This window comes from Maylandia zebra, linkage group LG18 (assembly GCF_041146795.1).
Source record: "Maylandia zebra isolate NMK-2024a linkage group LG18, Mzebra_GT3a, whole genome shotgun sequence".
NCBI lineage: Eukaryota > Metazoa > Chordata > Actinopteri > Cichliformes > Cichlidae > Maylandia > Maylandia zebra.
In genome coordinates this window covers 28,301,935-28,315,209 of record NC_135184.1, presented here as the reverse complement: position 1 = coordinate 28,315,209, position 13,275 = coordinate 28,301,935, and the positions used below count along the sequence as shown (strand labels likewise).

The window sequence follows — 13,275 nt, the reverse complement described above, 5'->3', positions numbered from 1 at the left end:
GTCATGCCCTGATTACAGCAGACGATGATGTATAAGAGCTCCAATTATTCCCGTTTCCCCTGAACCGAGATATGTTATGCAGTTATTAAGCTATATTGGAAACTAAAGTAGTATTTATTGTGAAGTTTACTCTGTCTCGAGGCTAAATGTGTGAAAATAATGATGTAACACGGATGTGCAAACACTATATTTGGTGCAACTTGAGCTTAGTGTGTTTTTAGGATACAGGTGTTCCTGAGGATTGGGCTGCGATTAAGGTTTACATAACAGAGCAGCGTGAGGAAATCCTTAAGTTGGGACAGGAAGCCTGAGAAATAACTCGGATTTGATAAAATTGGTTCATTAAAATCCTTCGCTAAAAGGGGAATAATTGCATTCAGTAAATGCTGATAGTGGTGGAAAGAGAGATTAATGGTTAAGTTGGGGGTTTTTTTTGGGGGGGGTTTTTTTTGGTCCCCGTAGCGTGATCGTACATACTATTCACTGGTGGAAGGGAAAAGAGTCGATACAGCGTGGTATCGTAATATTGTATCAATACGGTAATGTTTTGTAAAATACATTAAAATACTCTGGGAACATTACAAACGAGGCCTCATGTCGCCTGATCGGATGCAACGTTTATGCAAACGGTCACAGTGTGACTTGCACTGGCTACTGTCACACTCAGATTGTTAAAGGATTGCACATAATTACTGTTTGATTTGATAAATGCAGACTGATTGCCAACGTGTTGCCATCAGTCTGAATGAGTCTTTGTCAACAAGGACAACTCAAGGGAACTCAACTCACTGGTTATATTTCTATAAAACAGGAAGGTTGCTGAGTACAAATGTAGTGGTTAAATGTGAATTTCTGTCTATTTAGACAACTGTAATATTTCCTTGATTTCTCACAGTTAATTGTTGTATTATCAGAAACAGATTGCATGTAATTGCTGCTCTAACTGCAGGCTGACTGGCTTATGGCAACGTTTATGGCCGGTTTTAGTGACAGTGTTGGAACATTTGACAGTCAAAAAAATAACTGAAATTTATCCTAGTGGATAAAATAGATACTGACAAAGTTTAACTTTGAGGACATAATTTGCAATTTCAAAAAAAGTGAAAGATTGCAATATATGTTAGCGCAACACTTGGCATATTGCAAAATGTTGACAACTGCGATATTGTATCCTGAGTTACATGTTGTGATATCATATTGTGGGCTGTCTGGTGATTCCCACCTCTATGACTCACACCACCATAAAAGAACTTGGAATCAAGCAAATATCCAAATTTGATTAGCTGCTTTAAGGACATATTTTTTTGCATATAGAAATCACATAAGTTTAGCAAACGTCAGTAATGTTTAAAGTGGTTAATGGGGATCTTTCAAGTTGTTGCTACTGACTTTGAGGAAAAACTACAAAATAGGTGAGGGGTGATTAAAACTTCCTGCATTTCTCAAATTGCTGTTACTGTCCATTATGTTGGGATATGTACCATAGTTTTATAAGTAGGCTAGAATTGAGAAGTATATTGATATTCACAAAGAATTAAAGATGAGCAATAGCACCAAGACAGTAAATGTAGGTTTTGTGTTTAGAGCAGACAATTGCATTTCTAAAAAATAAGATGAAATAAAGGGCTCATGAATATTACAACCGAGCCAATAAAATGAAAGCAAACAAGCACTGAACTAGTTAATGAAGGGGATCACTGGTTGTTTGGAAGTGACTTTTGAACTAATTTTAAATCACTACATGTAATACCTACAAAATACTACCTTATAATAATCCTGATATATCATTTTTATATTGGAATAGTCTGATTAGGGACATCGGGTGTGAGGTATGATTAAGACTCATTGGACATTTGAGTGCTTTCCTCTAGACCAAAAAAATCTATACGCAGAACAAAAAAAGCGAAACGCCTGTTCTTTCGTTTTTTAAACAAGCTCATGTGGTATTCGTTCATAGCTGTCAGATTCCAACAAAACAAAACACAGGCACCGCTACACGTGACAGTTACAATTTTTCCCACGGCCCGTGAATCTAGCACGACATACTGCTGTCGGTTAGGAGGGGGCGCTAGTCACAGCAGTAGCAGTAGGTCTCCGGTGTTTGAATGGGTGTGTTTTGGGCCTCCGGTAAACTCTGCCTTGCGAGGCTATAATATAACACATAATATTTAACTAATATGCGAGTTTTTGGTTCCTATGAACTTTGAATCACTCCCCTTATCCTAGTTTCCCCCGAGCTTCACGACGAAGGTACATCTCTTCGAACTCAACGTGATGGTAGTCAGCAGTGTTTAGCTAGCTAGCGACTAGCACCTTTAGTTACTACACGCGTAGCTGCTCTAAATTGGTGTGTGTTTAAAAAAATATCCCATTTTAAACAAATTGAACAGTGTGTGGGGTAGTCTTACCTAATAATTTATTTCACAATGGATCTCAATTTCTACTCTGAGCTCTCGGATGGTTGTGCTCAAAATGTTGACTCAGAGTTTTTGGACTCCCAAGCATATGGTGGATACTCCCAAGGAAATAAGGTAACTCACCGACACCGGTGTTTTTATGAAAGGTCTCTTAGACTAACGGTATCGAACCGGCAGTTTACAGCTAACTATCTGTGGGGTTTTTTTTGGCTTGTTTGTTTTTTAAGTTTTCGGAAGGCAGTGACAGTTATCTCACCATCAGTGGAGCAGGACACCCCTTTTTGTCTTCAGAGGTGAGTGGGTTGCATGAAACTGCATGATGGTACAGTGTCACACGTTTTGCTTATACCGAACCTTCGTCAGTCCATTAGTTACTAACTCATTACCTCTTCTCCTGCACATACAGCAGACATTTCATACTCCTAGTCTGGGGGATGAAGTTTTCGAGATCCCCCCGATTTCCCTTGATCCAGATCCATCGCTGGGTATCAGTGATGCGGTGGCCCACTTTGAGCTGTCAGAGGGAACCGGGGGACCTTCGGGCTCCCGTAGCCTTGTTAGCAACCTTGTGGTAGAAGCCAATGACCCTTCCTTTGCTTCCACCTTTGTAAACTCTGGTTCTCAAGGCCTGGAGCAGCAGAGCCTCGGGGGAATGGGCCAGTCAGGAGGAGGAGCCCTGCTGAGCTCTTCAGCCCTGGTAAGTACCTCACCTGTGGACTCGCACACACGATACTGTTTGTTGAGGGCTGTAAAGGTTTATTTACAGTTTGTATTTTGTGTCTCCACAGGAACTGGGCAACTCTGGTGGTTCTCATTTCAGCAGTTCTTCCCCCATGACCATTGATGTTCAGCTCTGTGACATTGGTCATAGTCTTTTGGGAAGTGGTCACCTTACTACTATTAACCAGTCTGAGCTTTCACTGGGCCTGGGAGGTGAAAACATTGGCCACCCTTCAGAGGCGCCCAAGCAGCCTCTGTCAGCAACACCATCCCCAGCAGGTTCCTTACAGGACGAGGACATGGATGACTTCAAGGTAATAAGAAACACCTGGATCGTTTTTCAACGTAGTATTGGAACTGTAGTTTAGATTACAAACTATTTGCATATTAGTTATAATCCAACTTTTACAGTGAAGTAAACATATAAAATTTTGTGGTTATGTTAACACAAAATCAAACAAGGTAACTTGAGTAAACACTGCGTCCAGTTTAAAAGAACAAAAAGTGTCCCATTAATAAGTCCTAATAAACAAAAAGATGTTGAGATAATTGGTTGCAGCTAGAATAAAAACACCCAGGCCGGCCTAGCACTTGATTAATCTGTTTCCAGAAGCAGATGTTGCTAGTAGCACTCCAGGATAAGAAGGGGGTGCAAAATGTGATCTTGGCCTGTTGGTAACATAAACAATTATAATCAGTACTGCTTCAGGACCATTCTTGGAATGAACCGATCACCTTTTAATGATGCTATGGCTTCACAACTTTGCAAAAAGACCGTACGTAAGAGAAGTTCATCTGCCAGAGAGGCTTGTTATATCCTCCTGAGAACCAGCCCAATCATTTATCTCCTCGGTTTTTTGGTCCATATTTATTTCAGCCCCCATTTAAGTCCTGATATACTAAGTAGAGGACATCCTGGGCTTCCATTGGTATGTCATATGTTTGGGGGGCCTCTTTCAGCACCAAAGAGGAAGGAAATCACAAAAAAAAAGTTCAATGGGAATATTCTTTTTTCCTTGGTTCTCAGGAGGATGTTGTGGAAAGTTGTGTTTTAATGGAAATCAAATCTTCTTAAACGTGACTAATATATATTTTTTCCAATTTACTTATAACCTGAACAAACTCCATCTGATTTTCTTTAAGATTGAAAATAATAGGTAATGCTAAATTAATTATTTATATACTGGTTTCACACAGGAACAATACCTACAGTTAGCTTCTGACCTGAGAAGAGCAGCTCAGACTGACAGACTCTCCAATGTGGCTTCAATAATGCGATCATGCAAAGAAGAGTAACAATGTCAGACCGATCTGTAGTTATTGAAAGCATTTGATTGCTGTTGTTGATGCTTAATGTGCCACATTTTGCTCATAAGTTTGGGGGCTGGCAATTACTCCTTAGCTTCAGTGATGTACGTTTTTTTTTTCTTGACATACATTTATCGCTTAATTTCTTTGAACATCTGACACCGTACATATAGTAAGAGTTACATGAAGAAAATAGAAGAAATTGAGAGAAGGTGGAAAACTTTACCTGCACTGTGAATAACAGTCACTGCTGTGTTGGAGATGATGAAGCTAATGCCTGCTCTCCCATCTCTCCAACTGAATCTCTCCCTTCTCAGAAGAGTGTTCTGGTGGACTCTCCATTGTCTCTCTCCTCTTCCTCTGGTCTCCCCAACATTTCGTCTCACCTGGCTCTTCCATCATCCATTTCTCCTGGAACAGCCCGGAGGGGTGGGGGTAAACCTGCCACACTAGCATCAGCGAATGTGGTTGCTGGAGCGAAAAAAGGAAGGAAGAAGAAAGACCCCAATGAGCCACAAAAGCCGGTTTCAGCGTACGCACTCTTCTTCAGAGACACCCAGGCAGCGATTAAAGGCCAGAACCCCAATGCTTCTTTCGGGGAGGTGTCGAAGATCGTGGCCTCCATGTGGGACAGCCTGGCTGAGGAACAGAAACAGGTGTTTGCGTATAGTTATGCCTTCACTGACAAACAAAGAAGGAATATGTAGAATCCCCCTTTTAAAATGACTCCTTTTTAGCATGTCAGCATTTATTATAATAATTTAGGAAAAAATGCATCAATATAACACAAGCAAACTTCTTTTTCTTTTTTATAAGGTGTACAAGAGAAAGACAGAAGCAGCCAAAAAAGAGTATTTGAAAGCGCTCGCAGCTTACAGAGCCAACCAGCTCTCACAGGTAACGTCATGTTGTCTCTGAAAGAAAACCAGTCCATTGCTGTGCTTCTTGGGACTTACGTTTCTCGTGCATTTAATATGGCCTCATTCTAGCCTGTTACTGAGGAGATGGAAACTGCCCCCTCGCCACCTCCACCTGTGGTTAACTCGACTCCTGCTGCCCTTCCCTCTGCTGGTCACCAGGGAACCCGTGTGGCAAACAGCACCATGGAAGAGAACACCATTACTAACATCTGTGCCTCCAACATCATCCTGGACGTCCCAGAGGTGACCACACGTTCCCGCACGGGGGCAAACAAAGTTTCTGCTCCAGCAGCTTCAGTCGCTCCGACCCAGACCATCACCAAGATCATAATCCCCAAGCACATTCTGCAGGGAGGCGGGCAGGTGGTGACCGTGTTGCCTGGAGGGGTCCGTGCCTTGCAGCCTACCCTCGTGGTATCGAACGCCTCGCGTCAGCCGCCTCCATTGCTGCAGATGCAGAATGCCCCGCCTCCACCTCGGCTCCAGCAGATGGCACCAGCGCCCCCACCTTTACAGGCCAAACCCCGCGAGGGAACACCAGGCCACCCTGTGTCCGTCACAGCTACACCGCCTCCTCCACTTCAGATAAAAATTGTTCCTGCCCCCATTCAGGGAAAACAGGCGCTGCCAATTATTGTCCCTAGCACAGCAGCCTCATCATCTACTGAAACCACACCTGCCCAGGCTCCACCTGTCGTGTCACTGCTGCAAGAGGACGATTCTGCTGAGACGTCAGGCCATGCAGACGACGATGACGACGACGATGTTACAGAAGTGCTGCCTTCAGAAGAGGTAAAGCTAGATCTTTTTAAGGTTCAGTAAACTTGGGGTTTATCCTCTTTTACAGGTGTTAGCACATCTGACTAATTGTGTTGATTTAATTAACAGGTATGTTTCAGTTTTTTAAGGGTATAATATCCCTTCAGTGAGTATAGTTCATTCCAATGAAGAACAAATACTGTAATTAATGTTTTAATATCAAATATTCTAACAATCATTTATTCTGCCTATTGTTTCAGCAGACAGCAGAGATTTCATCATAGGTTTTTGCCCTTTTTTACTCTGATTAAATATCCATTATTATTATTATTATTATTATTACAAATTGATGGAAATACCCGACAAAACGCAGGGAATTCCAAAAATAATTAAAACTCCACAGAGTGTTTCACACAGAAATTGAGTTGGACATATTTTTAAACGAATGAATGAAAAATGTAAATAATGGAGCGTTCCCCTCCATATTTGGAGAAGAACAGTGGAAGACTGTTCAACAACTGTTTGCTGATTTTCACCTCCTCTGTAATATAACATACACAACTTGGGGAAAGTACAAATTCCTGTTTGATTTATCAGTCTATGCAGATTTGCATTGCTTGAGTAATTTCATAAAATTGGTCGGGGGTGTGTGTATCTACATCAAATGTATGAAGCAAGATATATGGAATTATGAAGCAAGAAAAAATGATAACTCTAAATATGTCTTATATTTTATATTTCTTAAAAACCAACTCGATGAGTTTCATGATGTAGTCACCTGAGATGGTTTTCACTTCACAGGTGATCCTTATCAGGGTTCATTTGTGGAGTTTCTTGCCTTCTTAATGGGGTTGAGACCATCAGTTGTGTTGTGCAGAAGTCAGTTTAGTACACAGCTGACAGCACTATTTGACAACTGTTAGAATTCATATCATGGCAAAAAACAACCAGCTAAGTAAAGAGAAACAACAGTACACCATTAGTTTTAGAACTGAAGGTCAGTCAGTCTGGAAAATTGCTAAAACTACGAATGGGCACAAAAACCATCAAGCGCTATGACGAAACTGGCTCACATGAGGACCGTCCCAGGAAAGGAATAGCAAGAGTCACCTCTGCTGCTGAGGATAAATTCATCCAAGTCACCAGCCAGTGAAGTTAACATCCTCAGATTAGAGCCCAGATAAATGGCACACAGAGCTCCAGTAGCAGGCACATCTCTACATCAACTGTTCAGAGGAGACTGCGCAAATCAGGCCTTTATGATCAGACAGCTGCTAAGAAACCACTATTAAGGAAAAGCAACAAGCAGACGGGATTTGTTTGGGCCAAGAAACACAAGGGATGGGCATTTGACCAGTGGGAATCTGTGCTTTGGTCTGATGAGTCCAAATCTGAGATCATTGGTTCTGCCCACGATACAGAAAAGGTGAATGGATGGTCTCCATACTTCATGGTTTCCACTGTGAAGCATGGAGGAGGAGCTGTGATGGTGTGGGGGTGCTTTGTTGGGGATTTATTCAAAACTAGACCAGCATGGCTACCACAGCATCCTATGTGTTCATTCATAGTTTTTGATGCCTTCAGAGAGAATGTACAATGTAAATAGTCATGAAAAGAAAGAAAAACCATTAAATGAGAACTTTTGACTGGTAGTGTATATCAGCGAGTTTGCTGACTTTGACACAAGAGTTTTCTTAATAAAACTAACAAAATTAAAGATATATTCTCACTTCTGATTTTAACATATTGTAACATGGAGAAAAAACAGCTGCGGCAAACCTAGACTTGTGTAAAATCTGCTGATATTAATCCCTTTTTTCTTCAGGAGATGGAGGTGAGTGCGTCGCGGGACACCGCTGCAGTGAAGACTGTGTGCGTAAGGGCAGGCTGCAACAACCCAGCAGTAGAGAGTGAAGACTGGGACAAAGAATACTGCAGTAATGAATGTGTGGCCACTCACTGCAGGTGTGTAGAGGTGAAAGCTGAAGTTGTTTTGTTTTCAGCAACATGTAGAGAAACTTTCTTTTACATGATATTTTCTGTCTTTCAGAGATGTATTTAGGGCGTGGTGCTCCATAAAGAATCAGAACATGGGAACAGTGAAGTAACACAGCTGCTGCGGTCCATCACATCAACAGACTTCTTCGTTTTCGCAAGGAATGTGTTGATAGCTGTAGGGTGGATGCAGAACTGGTGCGTTAGAGAAATACATTTCACGATTTGTACACGAAACACAGTTGTTTTTCAGGACAGCTGGTATTGCTGTAATGGAACAGCCCAGTAGTGTTAACCTTGTTACTAAAGGCATGTATGCAGTGTAGATAAATGTGTAATGATATGAGTATGTGTGCCATTTTTAGTGAGGCACCAAGGGGCCTTACGGCAGCTAGTGTGAGATATGATCAAGACAATAATATTCTCTCTCTTCGTTTCTAGTTGTTTATTACAAGTTGTTGACGATCAAAAGAGGACAAAAGCAACTCGTTCGGTGCTCACTGATTTTCTACATCAAGGTTTAAAATCAATGGTTTGGCATTTTTAAGTGTTAATTCCTTTTGTATGAAGAGAGAGAAACTGTAACTGAATGGACTCTTGTTTTGTTAGCAGAGAACGTTTGTATCACTGTAATAACCTGTTTTGTACGGAGGCCTGCCAGACTGATTGTTGCCTTTTTCTTCAAAAATAATCAGACAGTTGTTCAAGAATGCTCAACCTCCATGTTTTGTTAATAAATGAGACAAATTGCTCAAACTTCTGTTTCTGTCCATCTTTTCCCCCAATGCCAGCTTACAAAGGCTTTTTAACTCTCCTGCTTGTAAATTACACACCATGGCTGCAGGGCAGGAGGAAAAGAGGAAGACCTCAGAGGAGCTTCATGGATGTGGTGTGGCAGGTAAGGATGCTAGGGAAAGGGTGAGATGGAGGCAGGTGATCTGCTGTGGCGACCCCTAAAGGGAGCAGGCAAAAATACACAGCTGACTTAGACACACATGCAGTTTTTGGTGCTGTTGCCCTAACTTGACTGTTCTAGCTTGTGTTGGCAAATCTTTAAATGCCAAGTGAATTTATTGACTTTTCACTCTGATCTAATTGTGCCGAGACAAAACTACATTTTGGCTTTCACAGTTATCCTGTCATGGCTTTTATTCAGAAAAGGTTACAGATTCAGGTTGTTCTGAGCTCATTTTCTCAAAAAAGCTGCAAACTCTTCATCGTGCATGTTCAGCCACGTCAAATGTGTCAGCTCACGTTTGACGTGAAGAGAAGGAAAGCTGAGATCGAAACTTATGGATTTCTTGCAGTTGTCTCAGAAGTCATCTATTCTGGTTCCCATATATCTCTCAGATATGGATCAAACTGCATTTTACAAGTAATCAGTTCAAAGGTTTTAAATCATATTCTTGCAGCTATTTTTGCTTTAATTTAGTGTATTTTTAAATATAGCGATAATCCAGTACTTAAATAAAACTGACGGGGTTAAGGTGCATATTTGTTGCAAAAGTGGCACGATGAATTGTCAGATGTTAAAATTCTTACAATTTGTATATCTGGAAGCTATTCAAGACTTGTAAGAAGATTTATATTAAAAATAAGTATCTACAACCAGAAAATCAAGTATTTAACACACTTTGCATGTCATATAAAGCTTCACAATATAAAAATAAATTCCTGAGGTGTGATTTGGCTTTGAAGCATCTTCTCTTTGGTTCAGGCCACTGAACTTGAGGCAGTGTGCACACAGTGTTGTCTGAATGTTGGGACAGTGTGCGGTATTATTCAGGAAGCTTTGACAATGGACACTCGGCTGGGTGGATCCACGTGATGAAGCCCCAAACCCAGACACACTGGCTGACTCAGTTCAGCCTTGAATTCATGCAGCTGTGTGACGGTGGAATCTACAGCACTGAATGAGATGCTGCCCTCCTCGAAATTAACCACCACTGCTATTCGGCTGCTCTGCAAGGCACGAGATACAGGAGTTTTGGTTTTGTTATGGCAGGCAAACAGGTTCCCTTTGCCTTTGTGCACAAGACTCCAGGACTCTGTGTTGTTTCCGAAGGCGCTGGTTTCCTTGCACTTTCGTTGGATGCTCTTGTAGGATACAGCAATGTCCCAGTGCCCCTCAGCCTCCACCTCCCAGACATGGACACCAGAGGAGAAGCACTGGGAGGAGAGGACCTGCGGGGCTTCATCGAAACGGCTGTTACTGTTGGGATAATCCAGCTTTGCGTTCACTCTCTCAGCTGTTTTGAGATCAGCAGACACTCCAAGAACGTGATTGACAGTGTTGAGGTCCAACATGAGAGCTCCTGACAAACAGACACACGACTATAAGTACATTTACATACAGTGTTTTGTTGCTACCCCAGTTTTAAAATAATAATAATACATTTTATTTAGAAGTGCCTTTCAAAACACTTTACAGAACAAATAAGACAAAATCAAAGTCTATTAAGACTTTAAAGCAATTACCTTAGCTTTGTAGCTAAAGCTACCGTAGCTAACCATTAGGAGGTCACCAGATGACCTACCTGCGCTTTTCCTAATTCTCAATCTTGTTTTCCATTCAATAAATGTTGCAGTCTTACTTTCAATCACTCAATCTCAATATTCTTGTTTCTCCTAATTCTGCCACACTCACAGTTGTCTCAACACAAGCAATACAGTGCAAATGTAAAAGTGAGGTCAGAGGTCAAATGTGACAGGTGTTGTGATTTTGCACCATATAAGTGAAACTGAATTGAATGACTTTAAATCATTATATGGTACTTTATATATCTTGAGAATACACACCACATTTTAAAACAGTTTCTAAGTTATAACACGTTTTGTCAGTTTTCATCCATTAAATCAGTTGACCCTGAAAACCTTGATGGATGTAAGCCAAACAAATTGTACACCCCTGCAAAGCTTTACCAGAATTCATTCAAAACTTTTCAAGCTATCAAGCTTAACAGACAGAATCACACACACGCAAATGCTACCAAAAAAAATAACCTCATGCCAGTCCTACCTTGATCTTCTGTTTCTTTAGGTCTGTAGCTTTTCATGGAATGATAAACCAAACTTTCTATGGAGGGATACATAAATGTTATTCAGACTTCTGAGTGGAACAGAATTAGAGTTTAGTAATTATAGTTTACAAAAAAGCAGATAAAAGGTTTGTTCAGCCCTGCATTACCACACAGACATGAACATTTTGACTTCAAGAAATACGGTATTCACTATCTTGCCAGGAGATGGATATGAAAGCTGCTGTGTGATACATAAAAAAGACTCAGAAGAACGTTAGCCTGGCTTAGTATAAAGACTGGAAGCAGGGGTAGCGTCTAGATTAGCACCCAGCAAACAATGCAGGGCTGACAAAGAAAGATTTGCACTGCATAACTCCATCAGTGAAATGGACACTTGAACCCTCCTTACCTGCGATCGTGGAATAGATGTCATGCACGCGGTTCTGTTGCTCGTCCAGCGCTTCTGTCAGCGTCTGGTTCTCCACAGAGAAGTTGTAGGCTGGTTGAAAGAAAGAAAGAAAAGGCAGACGTGAGTGAGTTTACACATAGACACAAAAGAAACACAAGAACAAGGGGCTCGGGGTTCTATTACCGTAATAGAGAACTATGAACCAGAGTAAGAGCAGGACTATGGTGACACCGTTGATGGAGTTCATTTTCTGTTTCTGGGTTCAAAGAAAAGGACATTAGCCACAGGAACAAACTGTAAACACCTTGAAATGAGATATTAAGATGTCAGGAAACAGGACTCACGTTATGATGAATGTCTTCTTGCAGTTTTCTTACAGTGTTGCTGGATTCTGTGATTTGATCCATGAGCGTTTTAAAGTGCTGGTCCATGTATTCCTGTCAAATGCACACACAATATTACCTTAAATTGCCTTAACATCTATAAATAGCAATCAGTCTTAGGCTGCGATTCAGATTTTCATTTTGTTTTACTCACATATTAAACAGATATATTTGCAGATATGAAGTTGTTAGTCTCATACATTCATTTTAGCAGTACAGCTGAAATGATCCTACCCCTAACCCTAGACTGGTTGCCCGTGACCAGGTGGATTTTAAGAGGTCAATGAATGAATCAAGATAACCTGATTGTGCAACATTGAGTCCAAGATGGTTATTAAACTCACGGTAAGTTGTCTCCGTAGGACAGTGGAGGTCTCAGTGGCCACGTTAAGCTGCTTGCCCTCCAGTGTGCAAATGCTGCAGATGTAGCGTCTGGATGACTTGCAGTAGTACCTCAGCACCTCATCCTCATGCTGTGGGCACCTCCTCTCTGCGAGGTCGCTCAGCGGTCCCACCAGAGGGTGCCCAGTGAACACTGGCAGCTTCTGGTGGTCCTTGACGTGCTCTTTGCACAGCGACACCTCACACTTTGTACATGTCTTGACAGCCAAGATGTTTTTCTCTGGGCAGTAGTCGCAGTACACACATTTTGTCTGCTTTTCCTGGGGAGAAAATGTCAGATATTGACATGAAGAATGATGTATTGCAGTCCCGCAGAGTTGTTTACACTTTTTAAGACTGCCAAACAGATTTGAGATTCTAAAAAGTGCATCTAGTGGGCACCCTGGTCCTCCTGCTCAGCCTGAAGTCCTCTGCGATGCTGGCCAGCGCGTAGCTCTTCTGCACAGTAACAACCTGACCAAAATGCGCCCTGCAGTCTGGACACTTGAATGGGACGTCTGAGGAGTGATCCATCAGGCCTTCCAGGCATGTCATACACATGCTGTGTCCACAGGGCAGCTGCCGAGGATCCTTGAATATGTCCTGGCACACTGGACACATGAGCATCTCCTCCATCCGGCTTTCCTCTGCATCTTCCATCTCTGAAAATAAAAAATACGAGTGACAGCGAGCGTGGAAAGAGCAAGAAGGAAGGCGTGACATGCAAACTTTTTCCAGCGTCACACTACTGTGGGTCTAAACACTTCCTGTTGAGTTTGCTTTGAATAAACCATCAACCTCAGCATGAAGGCACTCGAAGATTTAATGCCTACCTCGTTATCCAAAAGGTGTCGGAGGCTTGTCGGGATTATTCGTTTTCTGTCTTCGCTACATACATTGCTAAAAGTGAAAGCACCTCAGTGTTATGTTTCATACTTCCTGGTGGGCGGGGCTTACGTGGAC

At 41.8% G+C, this 13,275-nt stretch overlaps 2 protein-coding genes and 1 long non-coding RNA gene across 6 annotated transcripts in view; 1 reads left to right on the top strand and 2 right to left on the bottom strand.

Moving 5' to 3' along the window:
* LOC111500820 (uncharacterized) overlaps window positions 1-4,786 on the bottom strand; it is a 13,839-nt gene extending 9,053 nt beyond the window's left edge. The window contains exon 1 of one of the 3 annotated variants that reach the window (XR_002721263.2): window positions 4,672-4,786. This is a non-coding gene — a long non-coding RNA (uncharacterized LOC111500820). Of the gene's footprint in view, window positions 1-2,408; window positions 2,540-2,803; window positions 2,939-4,671 lie in introns of those variants that run through there. The other 2 variants (XR_013094055.1, XR_002721264.3) reach the window with 2 other exon arrangements.
* Window positions 2,391-8,875, top strand: tox4a (TOX high mobility group box family member 4 a). 2 transcript variants are annotated; one of them, XM_004565364.3, is made up of 9 exons: window positions 2,391-2,531; window positions 2,645-2,710; window positions 2,827-3,114; window positions 3,206-3,451; window positions 4,763-5,101; window positions 5,262-5,342; window positions 5,435-6,157; window positions 7,950-8,089; window positions 8,175-8,875. In XM_004565364.3, the coding sequence occupies exons 1-9, from the start codon at window positions 2,427-2,429 to the stop codon at window positions 8,230-8,232; spliced, it is 2,046 nt and encodes a 681-aa protein (XP_004565421.2). In that variant the 5' UTR covers window positions 2,391-2,426; the 3' UTR covers window positions 8,233-8,875. The 2 variants fall into 2 exon arrangements, with proteins under 2 accessions (XP_004565421.2, XP_004565420.2); XM_004565363.3 differs by having other exon boundaries at window positions 2,824-3,114.
* LOC101466290 (E3 ubiquitin/ISG15 ligase TRIM25) lies at window positions 8,867-13,275 on the bottom strand. Its single transcript, XM_004565362.5, has 8 exons — window positions 13,146-13,275; window positions 12,715-12,974; window positions 12,276-12,593; window positions 11,893-11,985; window positions 11,732-11,804; window positions 11,549-11,638; window positions 11,139-11,195; window positions 8,867-10,434 (listed from the first exon to the last, which is right to left on the bottom strand). The coding sequence occupies exons 2-8, from the start codon at window positions 12,970-12,972 to the stop codon at window positions 9,902-9,904; spliced, it is 1,422 nt and encodes a 473-aa protein (XP_004565419.1). The 5' UTR covers window positions 12,973-12,974; window positions 13,146-13,275; the 3' UTR covers window positions 8,867-9,901.

What these genes read in the sequence shown, in the direction of transcription:
- tox4a (XM_004565363.3), top strand. Translation starts at nt 2,427, where the DNA reads ATGGATCTCAATTTCTACTCTGAGCTCTCGGATGGTTGTGCTCAAAAT. An exon ending in GATACTCCCAAGGAAATAAG is followed by an intron (nt 2,532 to 2,644) that starts GTAACTCACCGA and finishes TTGTTTTTTAAG; the next exon opens with TTTTCGGAAGGCAGTGACAG. An exon ending in GAGCCAACCAGCTCTCACAG is followed by an intron (nt 5,343 to 5,434) that starts GTAACGTCATGT and finishes GCCTCATTCTAG; the next exon opens with CCTGTTACTGAGGAGATGGA.
- LOC101466290 (XM_004565362.5), bottom strand. Translation starts at nt 12,972, where the DNA reads ATGGAAGATGCAGAGGAAAGCCGGATGGAGGAGATGCTCATGTGTCCA. An exon ending in GTTCATAGTTCTCTATTACG is followed by an intron (nt 11,639 to 11,731) that starts GTAATAGAACCC and finishes TCTTTCAACCAG; the next exon opens with CCTACAACTTCTCTGTGGAG. An exon ending in TAAAGAAACAGAAGATCAAG is followed by an intron (nt 10,435 to 11,138) that starts GTAGGACTGGCA and finishes TCTGTTTGTCAG; the next exon opens with GAGCTCTCATGTTGGACCTC.